General features: G+C 32.7%; 1 protein-coding gene across 1 annotated transcript in view; it reads right to left on the bottom strand.

The window, feature by feature from the left end:
- Window positions 1-415: 415 nt before the first annotated feature.
- LOC132547558 (serine/threonine-protein kinase ULK2-like) overlaps window positions 416-15,795 on the bottom strand; it is a 30,133-nt gene continuing 14,753 nt past the window's right edge. The window contains exons 8-27 of the mRNA XM_060211331.1: window positions 15,576-15,649; window positions 15,171-15,331; window positions 14,820-14,902; window positions 14,235-14,285; window positions 13,751-14,079; window positions 13,373-13,418; window positions 12,885-12,942; window positions 11,846-12,128; window positions 11,233-11,326; window positions 10,461-10,583; window positions 9,858-10,058; window positions 9,234-9,377; window positions 8,674-8,927; window positions 8,379-8,504; window positions 8,206-8,255; window positions 7,952-8,070; window positions 7,633-7,784; window positions 7,208-7,252; window positions 6,901-6,991; window positions 416-6,476 (exon numbers count right to left, since the gene is read on the bottom strand). Of these exons, the coding sequence (XP_060067314.1) occupies window positions 6,394-6,476; window positions 6,901-6,991; window positions 7,208-7,252; window positions 7,633-7,784; window positions 7,952-8,070; window positions 8,206-8,255; window positions 8,379-8,504; window positions 8,674-8,927; window positions 9,234-9,377; window positions 9,858-10,058; window positions 10,461-10,583; window positions 11,233-11,326; window positions 11,846-12,128; window positions 12,885-12,942; window positions 13,373-13,418; window positions 13,751-14,079; window positions 14,235-14,285; window positions 14,820-14,902; window positions 15,171-15,331; window positions 15,576-15,649 (2,567 nt within the window). The 3' untranslated portion in view covers window positions 416-6,393. The remainder of the gene's footprint in view (window positions 6,477-6,900; window positions 6,992-7,207; window positions 7,253-7,632; window positions 7,785-7,951; window positions 8,071-8,205; window positions 8,256-8,378; window positions 8,505-8,673; window positions 8,928-9,233; window positions 9,378-9,857; window positions 10,059-10,460; window positions 10,584-11,232; window positions 11,327-11,845; window positions 12,129-12,884; window positions 12,943-13,372; window positions 13,419-13,750; window positions 14,080-14,234; window positions 14,286-14,819; window positions 14,903-15,170; window positions 15,332-15,575; window positions 15,650-15,795) is intronic.

The following is a 15,795-nucleotide window of genomic DNA, read 5'->3' as shown; positions in this document are numbered from 1 at the left end:
CCCATCATTGTTGGTCTATATTTGTACTTGTAGATCATTTCCTGCCTTTTCTCTTCTTTCTTCTGTTTTTTGTTCTTTATGATACAAAATTTGAGCACTCCTTTTCAGAAATAGCAATAATAAATAATATTTTAACTGCTGAATCCAAGATGGTTACCTGTCAACCATATTGTTTTTCTAATTGGTCCCAAAATCGAATGGGCAAAACAAGGGACAAAGAGGAACCTATGTATGGAATTTGAGAGAGATCCATCAAGTACTTCTGGAGAAATAGCAATAATAAACTGCATTGTTAAAATCCAAGATGGACTTGTGTTCACTGTTTTTTTTTTTTTTTTTTTTTGCATCATACCCAAAACCAATTGGGCACGACCAGTACTGTTGAATTTGGAGAAGATAAAAAAAGACAGGCAAATTTGATACATCCATTTATTGACTGACGAGGGTTCGTATTACAGTCTAAGACTGATCCATAAACAAAACTGTCAGGATACATACATGCTATATGTATTGACAAGTCTTAATACAAATCTCTTTTACCTACTTGTACTCAATATAACAATAAAGATATATTCATATGATATACAAATTTAATTCACTCTTTCAGTATCTTATTTTCATCTGAAAATTTTCACTGAATATTTTCCTATATGAAGTCAAGAATATTTCAATATTTTCGAGTACCTTTGATGTGTAAGCATCATGTTGAAAACCTCTGAACCATCCATAATTTTACTGGCATAGCTGATCAATGAACGATTTGTTCATAGAAGATTCATAAACAACTTGCTATATCAGATTAATCACTTGTTCATAAAAAAATCTCTTGTTTATGTAAGATCTATGAACGACTTGTCCGTAAAAGATCTGTGAACAACTTAATATATAAGATCTAGGTATCAATTTATCATATGAGATTTATCAATAATTTCTCTATATATACCCTAAAACAGTGGTGACTGTGAATTAACTAGGCTACTGGAACACATGGGTATATTTACAAAGTAGAGCATGTGGCTAGTTTCAAGTTCCAGTAGGCAGTATCAATACCATTTATATAGAGTAGAAAAAAATCGAATACACAAAAATCATTTTCTTTCCATTCCATAAAATATTTATCATTATCATGAAACAAAACTTCAAATCTTAAGACTTAGAAACCACTGCAAATTAAATCAATAATGATTTTATAAATGATACTGACCAAGTGCGATTATGTTGTATTTGAAATTATACATCATTGATTATGAAAACATGGTTGAGCACGTTATTTTATTTAAAATGGTATTAAGATTATTACTTATCCAAATCAAAATGAATTTATGCATATTTCATACCCATGATATAGAACATTTTTGGTTCTCAATATGAATTAACATATTACATACCCAGTACACCTATTAACATATATGGAATAATTTGATAATTTCTTATTACATTGAACACGAGATCAAACATCAGACTGAAAAATAATGTCCAGTAAATTGATATCTGCTATGCAAAAGGCCAATGAAATATGAAATATTAGTTCTAAATTTTAGTGAAAAATGATAAATCTGCAACTGCTTATCCAGATCATAATTTAAATGTTGGGTTGATAGTGATAAAACAAAGAAGTGATTTTTCGAAAGTACATTGACAAATGAAAGTGTTCCGATAAAGTACACTACGAGTGAAGTCAGAAATTATGAATAACTCTTGAGTGAAGTCAGTGATCATAAATACAATGATGTGTATCAAGATGAACGTAAAGAAGTTATAACCATAGTATTGTCAGAAACAAAACATGAAATATATATAGAAAACTCCAGGGACATCTCATTAACATTGGTTAGCACTGTTACAAGGAGGTCTTTAGTATGCTTAAATAGCATTTCATGAGAAAAGCATTTCTGAGAGAGAGAGAGAAAAATGATTCTGGTTGAAAAATGACAGATTAATCTATTAGTAAAAAGATTAGAGATGAACATGAGAGACAGTTTCATCGGTATATATCTATACAGAACATCTGACCCACTAAGGCTGTCTATTTCTATAAGGCAGACACCCTCAGCTATAACATACCAGAGAATCAATGTCACTCACCATAATGTATGATCCTAATGCCTTATAACAATCTATGCCATGATTAAAGAATTGAAATTAACTTTTTACACAATCATGATAATTTCCTCTACTATTCAAAAAAAATTGAAAAGAAGAACATCTACAACATATGTGTGCCATAGTTAAGAATACAAAAACGCTAATAAATGATCAGGAAAATCCGCTCTTCATTCACACAATTTCTTAATCACATTTTCAGCTTTTACTCCCTAGCAATTCAGAAGACCTCTCATTAAACGACAATATAAATACTAAGGCTCTCTCTAACAGACTATATTGCTTGCCTCGTTATCATAAATACAACAACACAATTACTATGACAAAGCCACGAGCAACGTTTACCAACATGACATTGGACCCACTTTGGAGAAGCACATTATGTATACCAACATTACTAGCAGTATACAGTATTCAAGAAATTTTTCATGTAATAGGAATTTAACTTCATTTCCAAGAAAAGCGTTATTTTCTCAAAGTCAAAATGGATCCAATGTCATTCAAACATTTTATACATTTAACAACACAGTCTAACCACAAAAAATAACCACTAATAAAAAATCACAATGGTACCAGCCACACTGGCTTCTGAACATGATAAATAGGCTTATGTACAGGCATGAACCAGTAGGTCCCAAAAAATAAAATACTTGTAAGTGAATCACTGGAAGTACATATACCACATAAAGTTAAATACATAAACTAAACTACAGAGATTAGATACCACACAGGTAAAAATGGTGAAACAAAACATATTGGGGGAAAAAAGTCTGAAATATCTATAAATTTCACATTGACATCAACTCACTAATATATAGATATTTTGTAAATGAGATAAAGTACTACTTCTAAATCTCTCACTGGAGTTTAATTGCACTCTTGTATATTCTGATGAATATAAGTACCACCCATGTAGGACATATGGCTATTCAAATCTAATTGTTAGACTACTGAAGTGAGTAACAGAGCAGCTACCAATCAACCATAATGAATTAAAGGTAGTTTAAATACCTTTGATTGGATTTTAACACAAATACCTACCAAAATATTAGATCTAACTAAGTCAAAAACCTTAACAAACTGATATAAATAATTCAACTTGGTTTCTTAATTTATATCTAGTTTTACCACTTTGGAATATTTTAGCACTTTTTATACAATCTATACAAGATTTAAGAATTTTGATAAAGTTTTCTTCTTAAAAACAAAATATCACACTCTCTGTTATATATAGGTTAAATAACATAAGAAATATAAAATTTATATAATTATTTACGTGATAAACTCAGTAAAGTACTAAAATGACTATCCTGGGTAAGTGTGTTCTGGAGAGTATTCCAAAATATTTCTTGAAGTTCTCATACAATGAAACAAAATTAATACTGATCAGGAGTACCAGTAAGTTGATTGGGTCATAAACATCTTCACCATCAGACGTCAATCTGTACATCATTACAAGCTCAAAGTTAAGAGAGACGTCCATCACAAGACTATGTTTATAATAATCTTGCCACAGTAGTGACCTTTAGTTTCCTTATTTTCTGAGATTACGATTGACACATCTAACTGATTTCACATTTTTCACATGTCTCAGAAAAATTAATTTATTGACATGAAATTTTTCACCCTTTTTTTTTCTGAGGGAATGTAACTGTCATGAAGGTCATGAAAGGTCATGAAAAAATCCTAACTCTGGTTATGTCATTCAAAATCTGAACAAAATTGAAAATGCTTCACATTTTGAATTCCTTTCTCAGTGATAATAGATTCCACTATTCTGGCTACTTATAAGCATATATATTACTCTAATCATGATCTCATAAAACTCTTAATAAATTACAAACTCAAAACCTGCCAACATACATATGGTTCATATGCAATAAAATACAGAAGCAAAAACAAACTAAAAGATATGAAATGCATTTCTGTTCGGCAAGAGAAAGTCACATTACTGATTTCAATATACATGTATATTGCAATAACTTCGAAGACCAAGTTCACATGCCATGTGAAAGCTCATCTTTTCTCAGCACATATCAAAAAGCCAAACAACATGAAAACAAACAGGACAAACTAAACAAAACACAAAATATTACTATTCTGCAGGTACAGGTAGAATAATCACATACCAAAATCAAACTGAAAGACTACGGCATGTATTACAAACACACTAACAACTTGGCCAAGATTTAAACGTACGGGTCTGTACCCTGTCATCCCATGACTAGCTTGGGCACCTCCTCATAATTACAGAGAACTTGATTCATGTCTGACATATTTAGCTGTTGTTATGAGGGAGTTACAGGGTCAAGAGCAAAGTCTGAATGAACACGAACACATTTCATTACCACGTAACACAACCTGTAATACATTACACGCTCTAAGGTATACTCTGAATATGCGACAAATACCAAGTCGTCAGGGCTACCAAATCCCTCTGCATATGTAGAAATCTTAATATCATCTAAATCAAGTCACTATTTCATGACACTAGAAAACTTCATAATGCAACATTAAAAACTGACTTAAGCTTTTAACATTGCAAGAAAAATTAATAAAATACCACTTGAGAGATTCATAATTCTTCTTTCGCATAAAGATTTGTATTTGTGAACATATACAAGTAGATTAAGCAAAATATCTGAATGATAAAAGCTGAAACTCGGAGGTAAAAACATATTCTATACCTGGAATTCCAACTGGAAGAGTTAATAATGGTGAGAATAAAATGAAATACTTTGGAGGAGTAAAATAACCAAATAAGAAAATTGTACATGGTGGATTATTTACACATGGTAAAAGCCAAGCTATACAAATTGATTTTTCAGATATCACATGCTTGTTATCTCCCTTGCCAATCTGTATTATAACATGTATATCACAAAAATGATCCATTATGTCTTACAGTTAATGGATCTGAATCGAGACAGAGATAAAAAGGTATTCACTGATGTGTGTCAATATTCACTGATGTGTGTCAATAAATAATGCATTACATGTTATTGTAGAGGTTTACATCTTATTCTACAATATAATCATAAATAGATATTAGTATAACTGTATATACAGATATTTACAACAGCCTTATACCTTTGTTCAAACAAGTGAAAAATGATTTAATGCTATCAAAGATCTAAATAATTAATACAGCTACATAATCATATTCATTATTGACAGAAATAAAACAACTTATTCTCATGTTTTCTGTACTAGCAAGCTACATTTATCATCTTGGCACTTGGCACACGAGAAACATATCTATGAAAATCACTAAAGGTAATTTCTTCCGTATTTGTGAAATCAATAGATCCTAGGTAAGTATCTAAATTGATATGTGCTCTAACAGCACTTGAAAAAAAACCCACACATAATCTTTACTGTTAATAGTTCAAATAAATTCTGAGAAAATAAGGTAAATCCACATTGAAAATACTGAATATGAAACTTTTTTAAGTATTAATATACTTTGTATTGGAAAGTTTGCAGTAGTTTCTTAACATTTCAGCTGAAAATGGATTACAGTTCAATAGCTATTCTAAAAGTTTCGGATTTTACTTGAAAATCGTCTTATATGTTAGCTTGCTCTTTAAACGAACCATTACAGAATTGTTCTTTGTTGTTAAGATGCATGTTTTGAGTTTGTTTCCGACTCTATTCCATCCCTGAGATTAATGAAAAAATGTATAGCAATCACTTGTTACCAAAACGTTCATGGAACACCAGCTCTGATTTCAACAAGCTTGGTCATTTTTCTTCTGTATTCCATATGCTGTACATATATTACCTTCAAATACAAACAGTATGTTCTAAAGTGGGACAGATACACTTAAACACTATACCTGACCATAATATCAAATGTAAGAAACAGGAAACATACAGTTATCAAACCAATCGTCTGTTCCATAAACTCTCTACATTAATATGGTCATTTCAATAAACCACATGTATATACAAAGATGTATACCTATATATATTCTGCATAGGATTTTCTCACAGGTTTGTGTACTTCTCTTTGTCCTTGAACTTAAACAGTTTCTTTTCCTTGATCTTCACTAGTTTTCTGTGTCCTTGACCTTGTTATATTTATGGAGATTTAAGTACTCCTATTCCACAACCATCTTCATAGCATAAATCAGTTCCATAAAATAAACGATTTAAATAAAACTGAAAATAAATTGAACACAAAATACTCTACACTGACTTCCATTGAATATATTTATCATGTCAGTCATGCAAACTTAAGGAGAAAATGTTTGTTTGGGAAAGTGCGAGCCTTTGACTCATCATTCATCAGCTGACTGCCTCAAATGGTGGGATGTAAGCTTGGGGCGCTGTGTGTACATTGGCTAGTCTCCTTTCAACTGCTTCTTTGTCTGAAACGAACAAAATTATTCAACTTTAATAGCTTAAAACCAGGTTTTGATGTGCATCAAATTTTCTTCTCATTTATCAAGCAAAACTGAGAGAGAGTGCCTTGATGAGTTGCCATTCAGTTGAATAAATATAATGTTAATATCAAGTATTCCAATTTGGCAACCACACATGTAAACTTGTAATTTAATACTTGTAAAAAAGAATTTTTCAGAGGAACACTTAACATTCCAAAAATGAAGTTTCATTAGATATTAAAATTTTGACTGATTACCTTTTTCAAATATATGTATGAGGGATCATTTAAGATGATCTAGAAAATCAACTGAAAAAGGATCAAAACGATCAGTCTGATCACATGCGATTCCACTTGAATAACTTGAGCTCTACATCATTTTAACAGCTGACACTTTGTTGCAAACTCACATTTGTTAAGGAGCTGTTTGTCGCGCACATTGCGAGCCTGTTGAGAGAGACTATGAAGGAGAAGGTGTGCGGTTTGGTATCTCCTGAAGCACTGAAATAAAAATGAAAAAACACTGGCTTTAGTCTCCTTATCATAACATAACACAGTTAGTATACAGAAATTACAGGGGTTATTTCATTGGCTATACATCATATTGCTTACCATAATACAAGTCAGCTGACTTTGAAGTATTTAGCTGGTAAAGGAAAATAGTATCAAATAGATGAATTTCTTAATGGTAAAAAATGACATTAAGTCTATACCTACCTCATGTGGGTTTCCGAACAGCTCATCTAAAGCAGCATTCTGACACTGTAACAGAAGGCAAATAGTTAAAACAGTACTTTTGTCATGGATTCCAACATAAGCTTCATTATATTGCCTTGTTCATATACAAGTCACAGAACAAAAGAAAAAACAACCATACTGCATACTTAAAAAAGCATTTAGATTATTATAAAAAAATGAAAAAAAAAATAACAATACCAAAAAAACAAACAAAAAATTAAAATTATATGCATGACTTGACAACACAAGTGTATGTTATTTTTTAATCTTAATACTAACAAGGCACAACAAGATGTAGTAATAACCAACATCATGAAACTCAGGTTGATTTCAGGTGGAGTCAACATGATTTATGTCTGACATAAACTGAAAACAGAAACTATAAGGACACGTGTGTAGCTTACCATTTCAATAGCATAGTTGTAGATAAGTTTATCAGCAGTAGCCACAGCCAGCTGAGGTGTTAGGGTATTCTGGATACCTGTACCTAGTCTGTGCTGGATTTGTTTACACATAGTGACACACCGATGGTACGATTCATTCATCTGTCGCAACACTGTAAATTGAAACAAATTAACAAATATTATACACATAAAAAGAAATTTTTATCTGATCTAGCGAAACATTGACCCTATTTTTAGTAAAGTTTCTCACATTTCTACCAAAAAATGTGAATAAAAGAAATGAATATTATAAATCTTGCAATACATCAAAAAAGCTTACCATTTCTGAGAGATGTGGAAATTTGAAGTCTCTCCTCCTTGATTTCCTTGCGTGCTAATTGAAGGGAGGACGACAGGAGGTGCAGTGACCGTACATACAGCACCAACTGTTCAAGTCGCCTAAAGATAACAAAATTTATCATCAGATTCAATTTATGTCAATTTGACATATCTTTTATTTAATAATTGTATCAAAATTAAAATGGATGTCAAGAAAATTCATATTCATAAAATTAATCAAAATCAAATATTTACCTCTGTGTTTCTGTAAACTTTGGTAACTGTTCTGATGGCAATGCTTCTCCCTGCAGAAAATTATTTAACAAATATAAATACACATTTAACACTTCAAAAAATAACATATACTTCAAAACTGACACTTTAAAATTAGGTGCCTAATTGACATGATACAGTCTTTCAATGCTGACCTGTTTTAGGTTGACAGATTCGGTGAAGCCCTGGAGAGGAGCACCCCTGGTCTGTGCTAGTTCTATGATACAGTCGACCAGGTCCAGAACAAAGCTTAGCTTTGCCATTGTCTCGTTGTGATTGTCCTGCATAATGATAAAATTCATAAACACCTGCTGAATTCAGTCAGCTACTTAAGAACGAAATCCTTTATCATGTATTTCTATACTTAAAACTTTATTTGCAATAATATTCAAATAATTATTTGGTTAGGCGCTGTATTTTCACCAGTTTTAACAGAATAAGTATGCTTACATCCATAAGAGTTTCCTCTGCAAGCCCTGGAGCTACAAATGTAACTGGTCCCTCCATGTTTGAAGGGGACTGTGCAAATATGGCAGAGGGAGGAGGTGAAGGTTCTGTACTCCGTCTTACGTATGCTGTCGATTTGTCTGTGTCAGAGGGGAGAGATTTATCACTACCAGGAGATCCAAGGGAGCTAACTTTTTCCTTACTACCTCGCCAGCCCCCACTGCTGAAGGGTACCACAGACCCCTGGTTGTTGAATGCTGAAAATACAATAATTGTCAATAATGAGAACTTTTAAACAACAAATATTTACATTTATAGTCTTTGTCGAAGTTTAAATTAGTTTAGAGAATCCAAAGTGGTGTTTTTCAGTATAATGATTTGAATAAAAACATTATGACAGAATGATAATAACTGGCACCTTAATTTATTCATGCTTAACAATGATCCTTTTGTTAGTAAGTGGAATGATTAATCTTCTTTCTCCAGATAATTTCCCAATATTTCTCAACAAATACACACTCTTCCCTCCTCCTTCCATCAGTTTATTTCAGGTTATCACTTACCTTGTGGAGGTGTTCCAAATGCTGCTCTAACCAGCTGTTCTGACAACAGACTGCCTCCCTCCAGGTTACTGAAGACATTAGGTTCTGTAGCAGAACGTCCTTGTTCTAGTAAGTTACGTCGCACAGTGGGAACAGCTGCTGTAACTTATTTATAAAGAAATAAGAGTTTAAATTTCATCTTATAGAAAATAATGAAAATGACAAATTGGTACAAAATGTCAGAAAAGTACAGCATATAAAAAGTTTTATCATTTCAAAAAGTTGGTTTAATTGAATAATATATCAGTGAAATAATTTGATTGTTGTATAATATATAAAATCCAGTCTGTTATTTTAAATAAAAATCATAATTTAAAGAAACTAACGCTAATTTCAGAATACAAGTTCCCTGACTAATGATCACCTTAATGTAAGAAGGTTTAGAACTTTTTGTTATGATGCTATAAAGTAAATTTGAACAAATAACCTTATGAGATTCCTTAAGATGTGGCATTGATATCAAATAGGACATCAAGGTAAGGCAAGGTAGGATGAACAGACATGGGTATTATTATATGCCTACAAAATGATGTGTGCCTAAAAAGTTTCATTTTAAGCAGAATTTCAATGTTTTTTCAGTTTTACCTTGTGCTGGTCCCTTGTATGGCATGGTTGCCATATCGTCTGGTACAGTTTTGGGTCTGGAGGATCCAAAAGGTGCATTAACAGGCATAGAGTCAATACCTTCTGGACTTTTACGATCAACTTTACCCAGCTTTGGAGGAGATCCAATAATCGCAGGTAGCGATGTCGGGGCCACCACAGGGAGCAGAGGTGAACTACTTCCTGTTATCAACAACACAAATTTGTGTAACTATATGATTATGAAGAGTGTTTCAGAGCCTCTAAGTGATCATGGTCATTTGAAAGATTTTCATAGCAAACACTTTACCAATAATGATATGAAGTCATGATCACAGTCTGCCCAAGAACTAAATTAATTTCTAAATATGAAATAATGAAAGGGGAATTTCTTCGAAAAGACACAAAATATTTGTTAGCCATATCAAAATGGACATTCATTTCCTTTGTTGTTTAATATAACTTTTATGTCTAAAGCAACATTGTCTGTAACATGATTATATATATTATGGAAAGGGGGAGTTTAAGCAACAACTATTAAAGAAACTCAAACTATTAAAGATAAGCCTAAAATTAAGAATTTATATCACTGACCCACAATCTTACCTGATTTTCGATGAGGTGAGTTGGTGACACTAGGAGGAGTAGTACTGAAACGAGAAGGGGTAGACCCAATGCTGCCTCTCTTCCACTGTCCAGTGCTTGGGGGAGTTCCAATAGAAAATTTCACTACAAAAATAACATCACAAAAATGACTTTTTGTTTCTGCTTTGCATTATATTAAGAAAACATTTTAATTAACAATGTATAGCAATATGCTTTTGAGGTAATTTCTACAAAGTGCAACTGACTAGCTGATCCTGTATATAGTACAATACAGCTTAATCACCTCTGATTGTCAATAATCTGAATTGTAACCCGTAATATGATAGCAAGAGATCTTAGGCTGCATATTCAACAATCACAATATTTTTCATTTTTGGTAAAGTTGTCACTATTTGGGTTTCGTGTCTTTAGGCAGACTTACAAACATTTAATTTTTTGGGTTCCGTATCATTAGGTAGACTTACCAACATTTGATATTCTAAGTATCACAGAGGTATCATATTACATTTTCCTTATTTTGACTACATTAATCTTGTACAATAAGGTTCACATTTACAATTTTATTTTGAAAGAAACACATTCATATGTTATTTTGTCACATTTACAATTTTATTTTGAAAGAAACACATATGTTATTTTGTATCTCATATACACCTTCACTTTGTATTAAATAAATATTCATTTTCAATCAGTTCTTACATTTAAGAACATCAAATAATTAATATTTTGCCTAAAACATGTCCATGATATAATGGCTTATTTGACACCGTACCTGCTGGTGGAGACAGTGACCCAATGTCCGGCCCACAGAGCTTGGCCTCCACTGTAGGGGGTGATGTTTTTATATCCTTCTTCTCTGTGGAGTCCTGTAATGCAACAGACAAAATTCAGAATAAAATAAATAAATAAAGGGAAAAAAAACTACATTGTAAAATATGTTCACACACTTGGCTTATACAGATAACATTTTCAAGTATAACAAGCCAAACTTTAAGTAGTCAATGCCAAGAAATTAGGTGAAACCAGATATCAGCAAACACCCAAGCTTGACTCATCTTATGATTCAGTGTACTGTTTCATACAAAATCAATGGGCCTTTACAAGGAAGCAATATTACCACTGTCCTAATGGTTTTAACACTTCCTGAAGAATTTTACAAGTGAAATTCATCCGTAACAAAAACAACTTCCAGCTAAATAACATAAGGGAGAAGGAGGTATTTCTGAAATGTATGATATTAACCATATGAGAATGAACCACGTCCCTTATAATGCAAATTTACTGAATGTATGTAGCACTTGCTAAAACATAATCCAACAACAGTTTGTCACAACGTCACTCCTATAACTCATTATCACCTTCTTGTTTTTTATGATTCAGCCTACCTTGTTGGACCCAGTACTGGACCCTGAAGGAGAAATGTCCATGCTGTTTTTACGAGGACTTGATGGTGAGCCGGCAGATATCCTATGGTAGGCTTGCACTTGACCAGGGACAGGGATAGGTTCTGACGAGTGGGGTTTGGTGGGTGGGGGTGTATCAGTCTGCATAGGGAGGGTGGACGGGCGACTGGGGCTAGTGGCCTCTTCAGGGGACTTCTTACTAAAGGCTGCAGCCCCAGAGGTGGGACTCACCTTCACTGCCACCAAGGGCAGGGGCGGGGGATCTCTGTAAAACAGAAAATAAACATTAGGGCCAGGGTTTCATTAACACACTGAATTAGGGTTAACTAATGGTTAGAAATGGTATTGTTTAAAAGTGATGTAAGAAAAATAGAAAGTTAAAACAGTTATATCATTAGACAGAAGAGCAACAGGGATAACAGCATAGAATATCCATGTTAAAGTTACTGGGACAACACAAAAGATCTACATTCAATATACAAGGACAACAGAAGAAATCAATGTTAAAGTTATGGGTCTCTCTACAACAAATGAAAATATTATTAAAATTTTTATTCATTTTTAGGACTAACAAAAAAAAAAAAAAAAAGTCGTTATGAGAGTAGAGAAAATTATTATTCATATACATCTTTTTCTAATGCTTTTCTTGATATGGAATCCAAAGAAAATTTGTTAATGTATAGAAAGCATAAAAATATGAAAATTTTTACAAATTCTAGACATCTTTTAAATGTAAAATGCAATCTCCAGTTGACTGGTTGTGATATCTTGTAAACAATACATTTTTAAAGAAGGCTAAGACAAGAAAGTGCACCTCCTCTGAAATTAAGATGTAAAGGCAAAACAATAACATATGGTGACAGAGAACCTAAAATGATGCAGATTATCTATTAACCTCTGTTTTGTAATACCACTTCTAAAAAATTGTTTCATGAAGAAAAATTTGTATCAAATCTTTATGTAAGAAAGCTTGTGTGTAGTGAGCTGCAGCTTCCAGGATTTGATATCAGCAGTTACTTACACAGCTTTTACTGACATTTCTTCTGGTGTAGGAGCCTTGGTTGGTTTATCAGCACTACCTGTAACATAACAATAACAGTAACATCAAGATCCAGTCATTGTAATGTATTTTAATATGTTGTCAATGTTTTATCTATTCACAGATTAAATTAAATTATACAAAAATGTTAAGTGGAACCTTGTTACTCTAGGCAGTATGTTTCTTAAATCAATATTGTGGGGGCTTAAAACAGTATTTTGGACGTCAAATCTATTGAGCTTCAATTACAAATCTTAATGCATTAAAAGCTGACCTATACAAAGAAAAACAAAGTGAACAAATACTAATTAGAAGAATGATTTTGGAGTAAGAGAGACTTCTACTAAAATATTCCTTTTTTCTATGATTGATACATAATTTACATATCATGCACTAAACTATTTTTCTTATATCTGTATCAAGTATCGAGAACAAGACACAGAACCTGGATACCATGACAACAATCATACCTTGTAAGTTTTCACATGGTAAACTCACTGGTACCATCACAAAGTCCTGGAAATAAAACAGCTATTTTATAATGAATGCAAAGAAATTGGATTTATATTTAACCTTTAAGTAAATACTAGAACATATTTAAGTGAATTCTGATTTTAAAAAGGGCAAGGTGGTAATATGTAGTGGGTGAACATATGTAATGAGAGACATTCAAAAAGTTTTATCACTAATGTGATTAAAATTGAAAAAAAAAAAATATAATTTCATTTCAATTTGTTTAACAGCCTTATTTATTTACTTCAGAAATTTTTTATGTCAAAGGCTAAATAAACTGTGGTAAAATAATGAAAATCTAGCTACAACAGAAAGAAGATGGACATGACATCTACCTCAGTAGGGCTGTTACTTCGTGGTGTCTGTCCATCTTTCTCCACCTTAAGAAAACCAGCCACTTCATTGGAGGAGCCATGAAAAACTTCAGCCTCTTCTCGTTTGATGACTTGGAGTGGCTTTGGAGGCGTGATCTTCACAGGTGAAGGAACAGGAGGGGGTGAAGGCAGAGGTGCTGATGCTGGTGGAGGAGGGGGTGGGGGTCTGCGAGGGGGTGGAGAAAATTCTGCTCGTCCAGACAAGGGCGAGGCAGAAACATGACTAGGAGGTGTGGGGCTTGCTGATGAGAATCCATGACTAGATCGACTGGGAACTGGTACTGGTGAAGCTGTAATAAGGAACAATTTTCTATGTAGAATGAAAATTCATATATCAACATCATAATTCATTGATACAGAAAATCATAAGTATGGTATCAACAACAAAACAATTAAGCCTACATTACCTAGTTTTGTATTAGAAATGAAGATGATGTGTACTTACAGGCCTTTAGTGCAGGTGGTGGGTTCAGGAAGGGATGAATAAAGAAATCCTCTACAATGGAAAACAATAGGCATTACAACAGGATGTGGACCCCAGTCAAGGAAACTATTCAAGAAGATTTTGTCATGAATCATTCATTCATTATCAATTGTAATTTATACACAGATGCCAGTCAGTAATGTTCAAACTTCCTCTTATACACATAATTTCATTCATCGTAATTTCCTTCATATTATCAATAGTAGGTACATATTGTTTTTACAGAAAACAGTGTTCAACAGAGCAAACTGTGTCCAGTTTACATCCACCAATTCAATATTTGTTTACTAGTATATTTATTATACCACAACCTCACAGGAAGTTATCAACATCCTGGGCCTTCTTCCTGAATATTTGTCAACTTGATCACAAACAAAAGAGCACAAAACTTTCTTTTCATGAATTTTGGAAGTTTTGCTTCACTTAATAAAGTTTGGATGCACAGATCACTCTCTTGTTATGCCACACCTAAATAAGAAGTGTTTTAGATATTGGAGAGAGATATTAAACATTTTTGTGTCAATTTTTCATTCATTCTCTACTAACCAAAAGCAATCCTGTCTCGAGCATTCCTTTTAAGCATTCGGAGTAGCAGATCTCTCAACCCTGATGATGTGTCTTTCGGCACACTGTCACAGAATAATACCACACAAAGTCATAAAATGACAAAATATTATTTTAGAAATGGGTAGGGAAATCTGAGGCTTTGTACATAACAATTTCTATTTCATTTTTGTAACGAAATATCATGTTAATTTATTTTTCAATATTTCTGGAAAAAAAATTAAATAAAGAAAAAGAATTAAAATGAAATGAACAGTTACTTTCATGAAAAATATCACATGTGTGCACCGGAAATTCTCAATGGAAAGTACATTTTCATTTTGCAATACTTACTTGGGTTTAAGTTCTGCATGTTTTTCATAGAAGTGTTTAAGTTGTTGAGGTGTTTGTGCCTGGAAGGGAGCTTTCCCAGTCAAACATTGGAACACGATGGTCCCTATACTCCACAGGTCTGCCTTTGCATCGTACTGCATTGACATAATTACCTCTGGAGCCTGTGAAAACAGATATCTTTCATTAATTTCAATTCCAAATCTCATTTATGAAGCCTATTAAAGAATATTTTATTTTAATGAGTGATTTTTCGTGAATAACACCATTAAGCTTTATCATGATCAGGATCTCTTTAGAACACATTGAAAATAGGTGCTGCCTTCATTTCAATGGATATCAGGGAATTTCCCAGTATGTAGTGTTGAACAGTAAATATCATAAATTATGTAGAAAGTTAATACATACCATATACATAGGGGAACCACAAAGTGTTGCTGCCATTACTCCATCATGCAAAAATCTTGCAAATCCGAAGTCAGCTGAAAAATGACCTCTATATTAGTTAAAACATAAAATATAACATAACATATATTTCAAATTCAAAAATCCTCTATTTTTTTTCTTTAAGGACCTTGTTTAAGAAAGAAAAAAAGGCTTTTTCTGAAAATGATACTGGTAGATTTAA

This window comes from Ylistrum balloti, unplaced genomic scaffold (assembly GCF_031769215.1).
Source record: "Ylistrum balloti isolate Yb309-2 unplaced genomic scaffold, AGI_CSIRO_Ybal_v1 Utg369960, whole genome shotgun sequence".
NCBI classification, from domain to species: domain Eukaryota; kingdom Metazoa; phylum Mollusca; class Bivalvia; order Pectinida; family Pectinidae; genus Ylistrum; species Ylistrum balloti.
The sequence above is the reverse complement of the archived record's forward strand: the minus strand, read 5'-3'. Positions and strand labels throughout refer to the sequence as shown.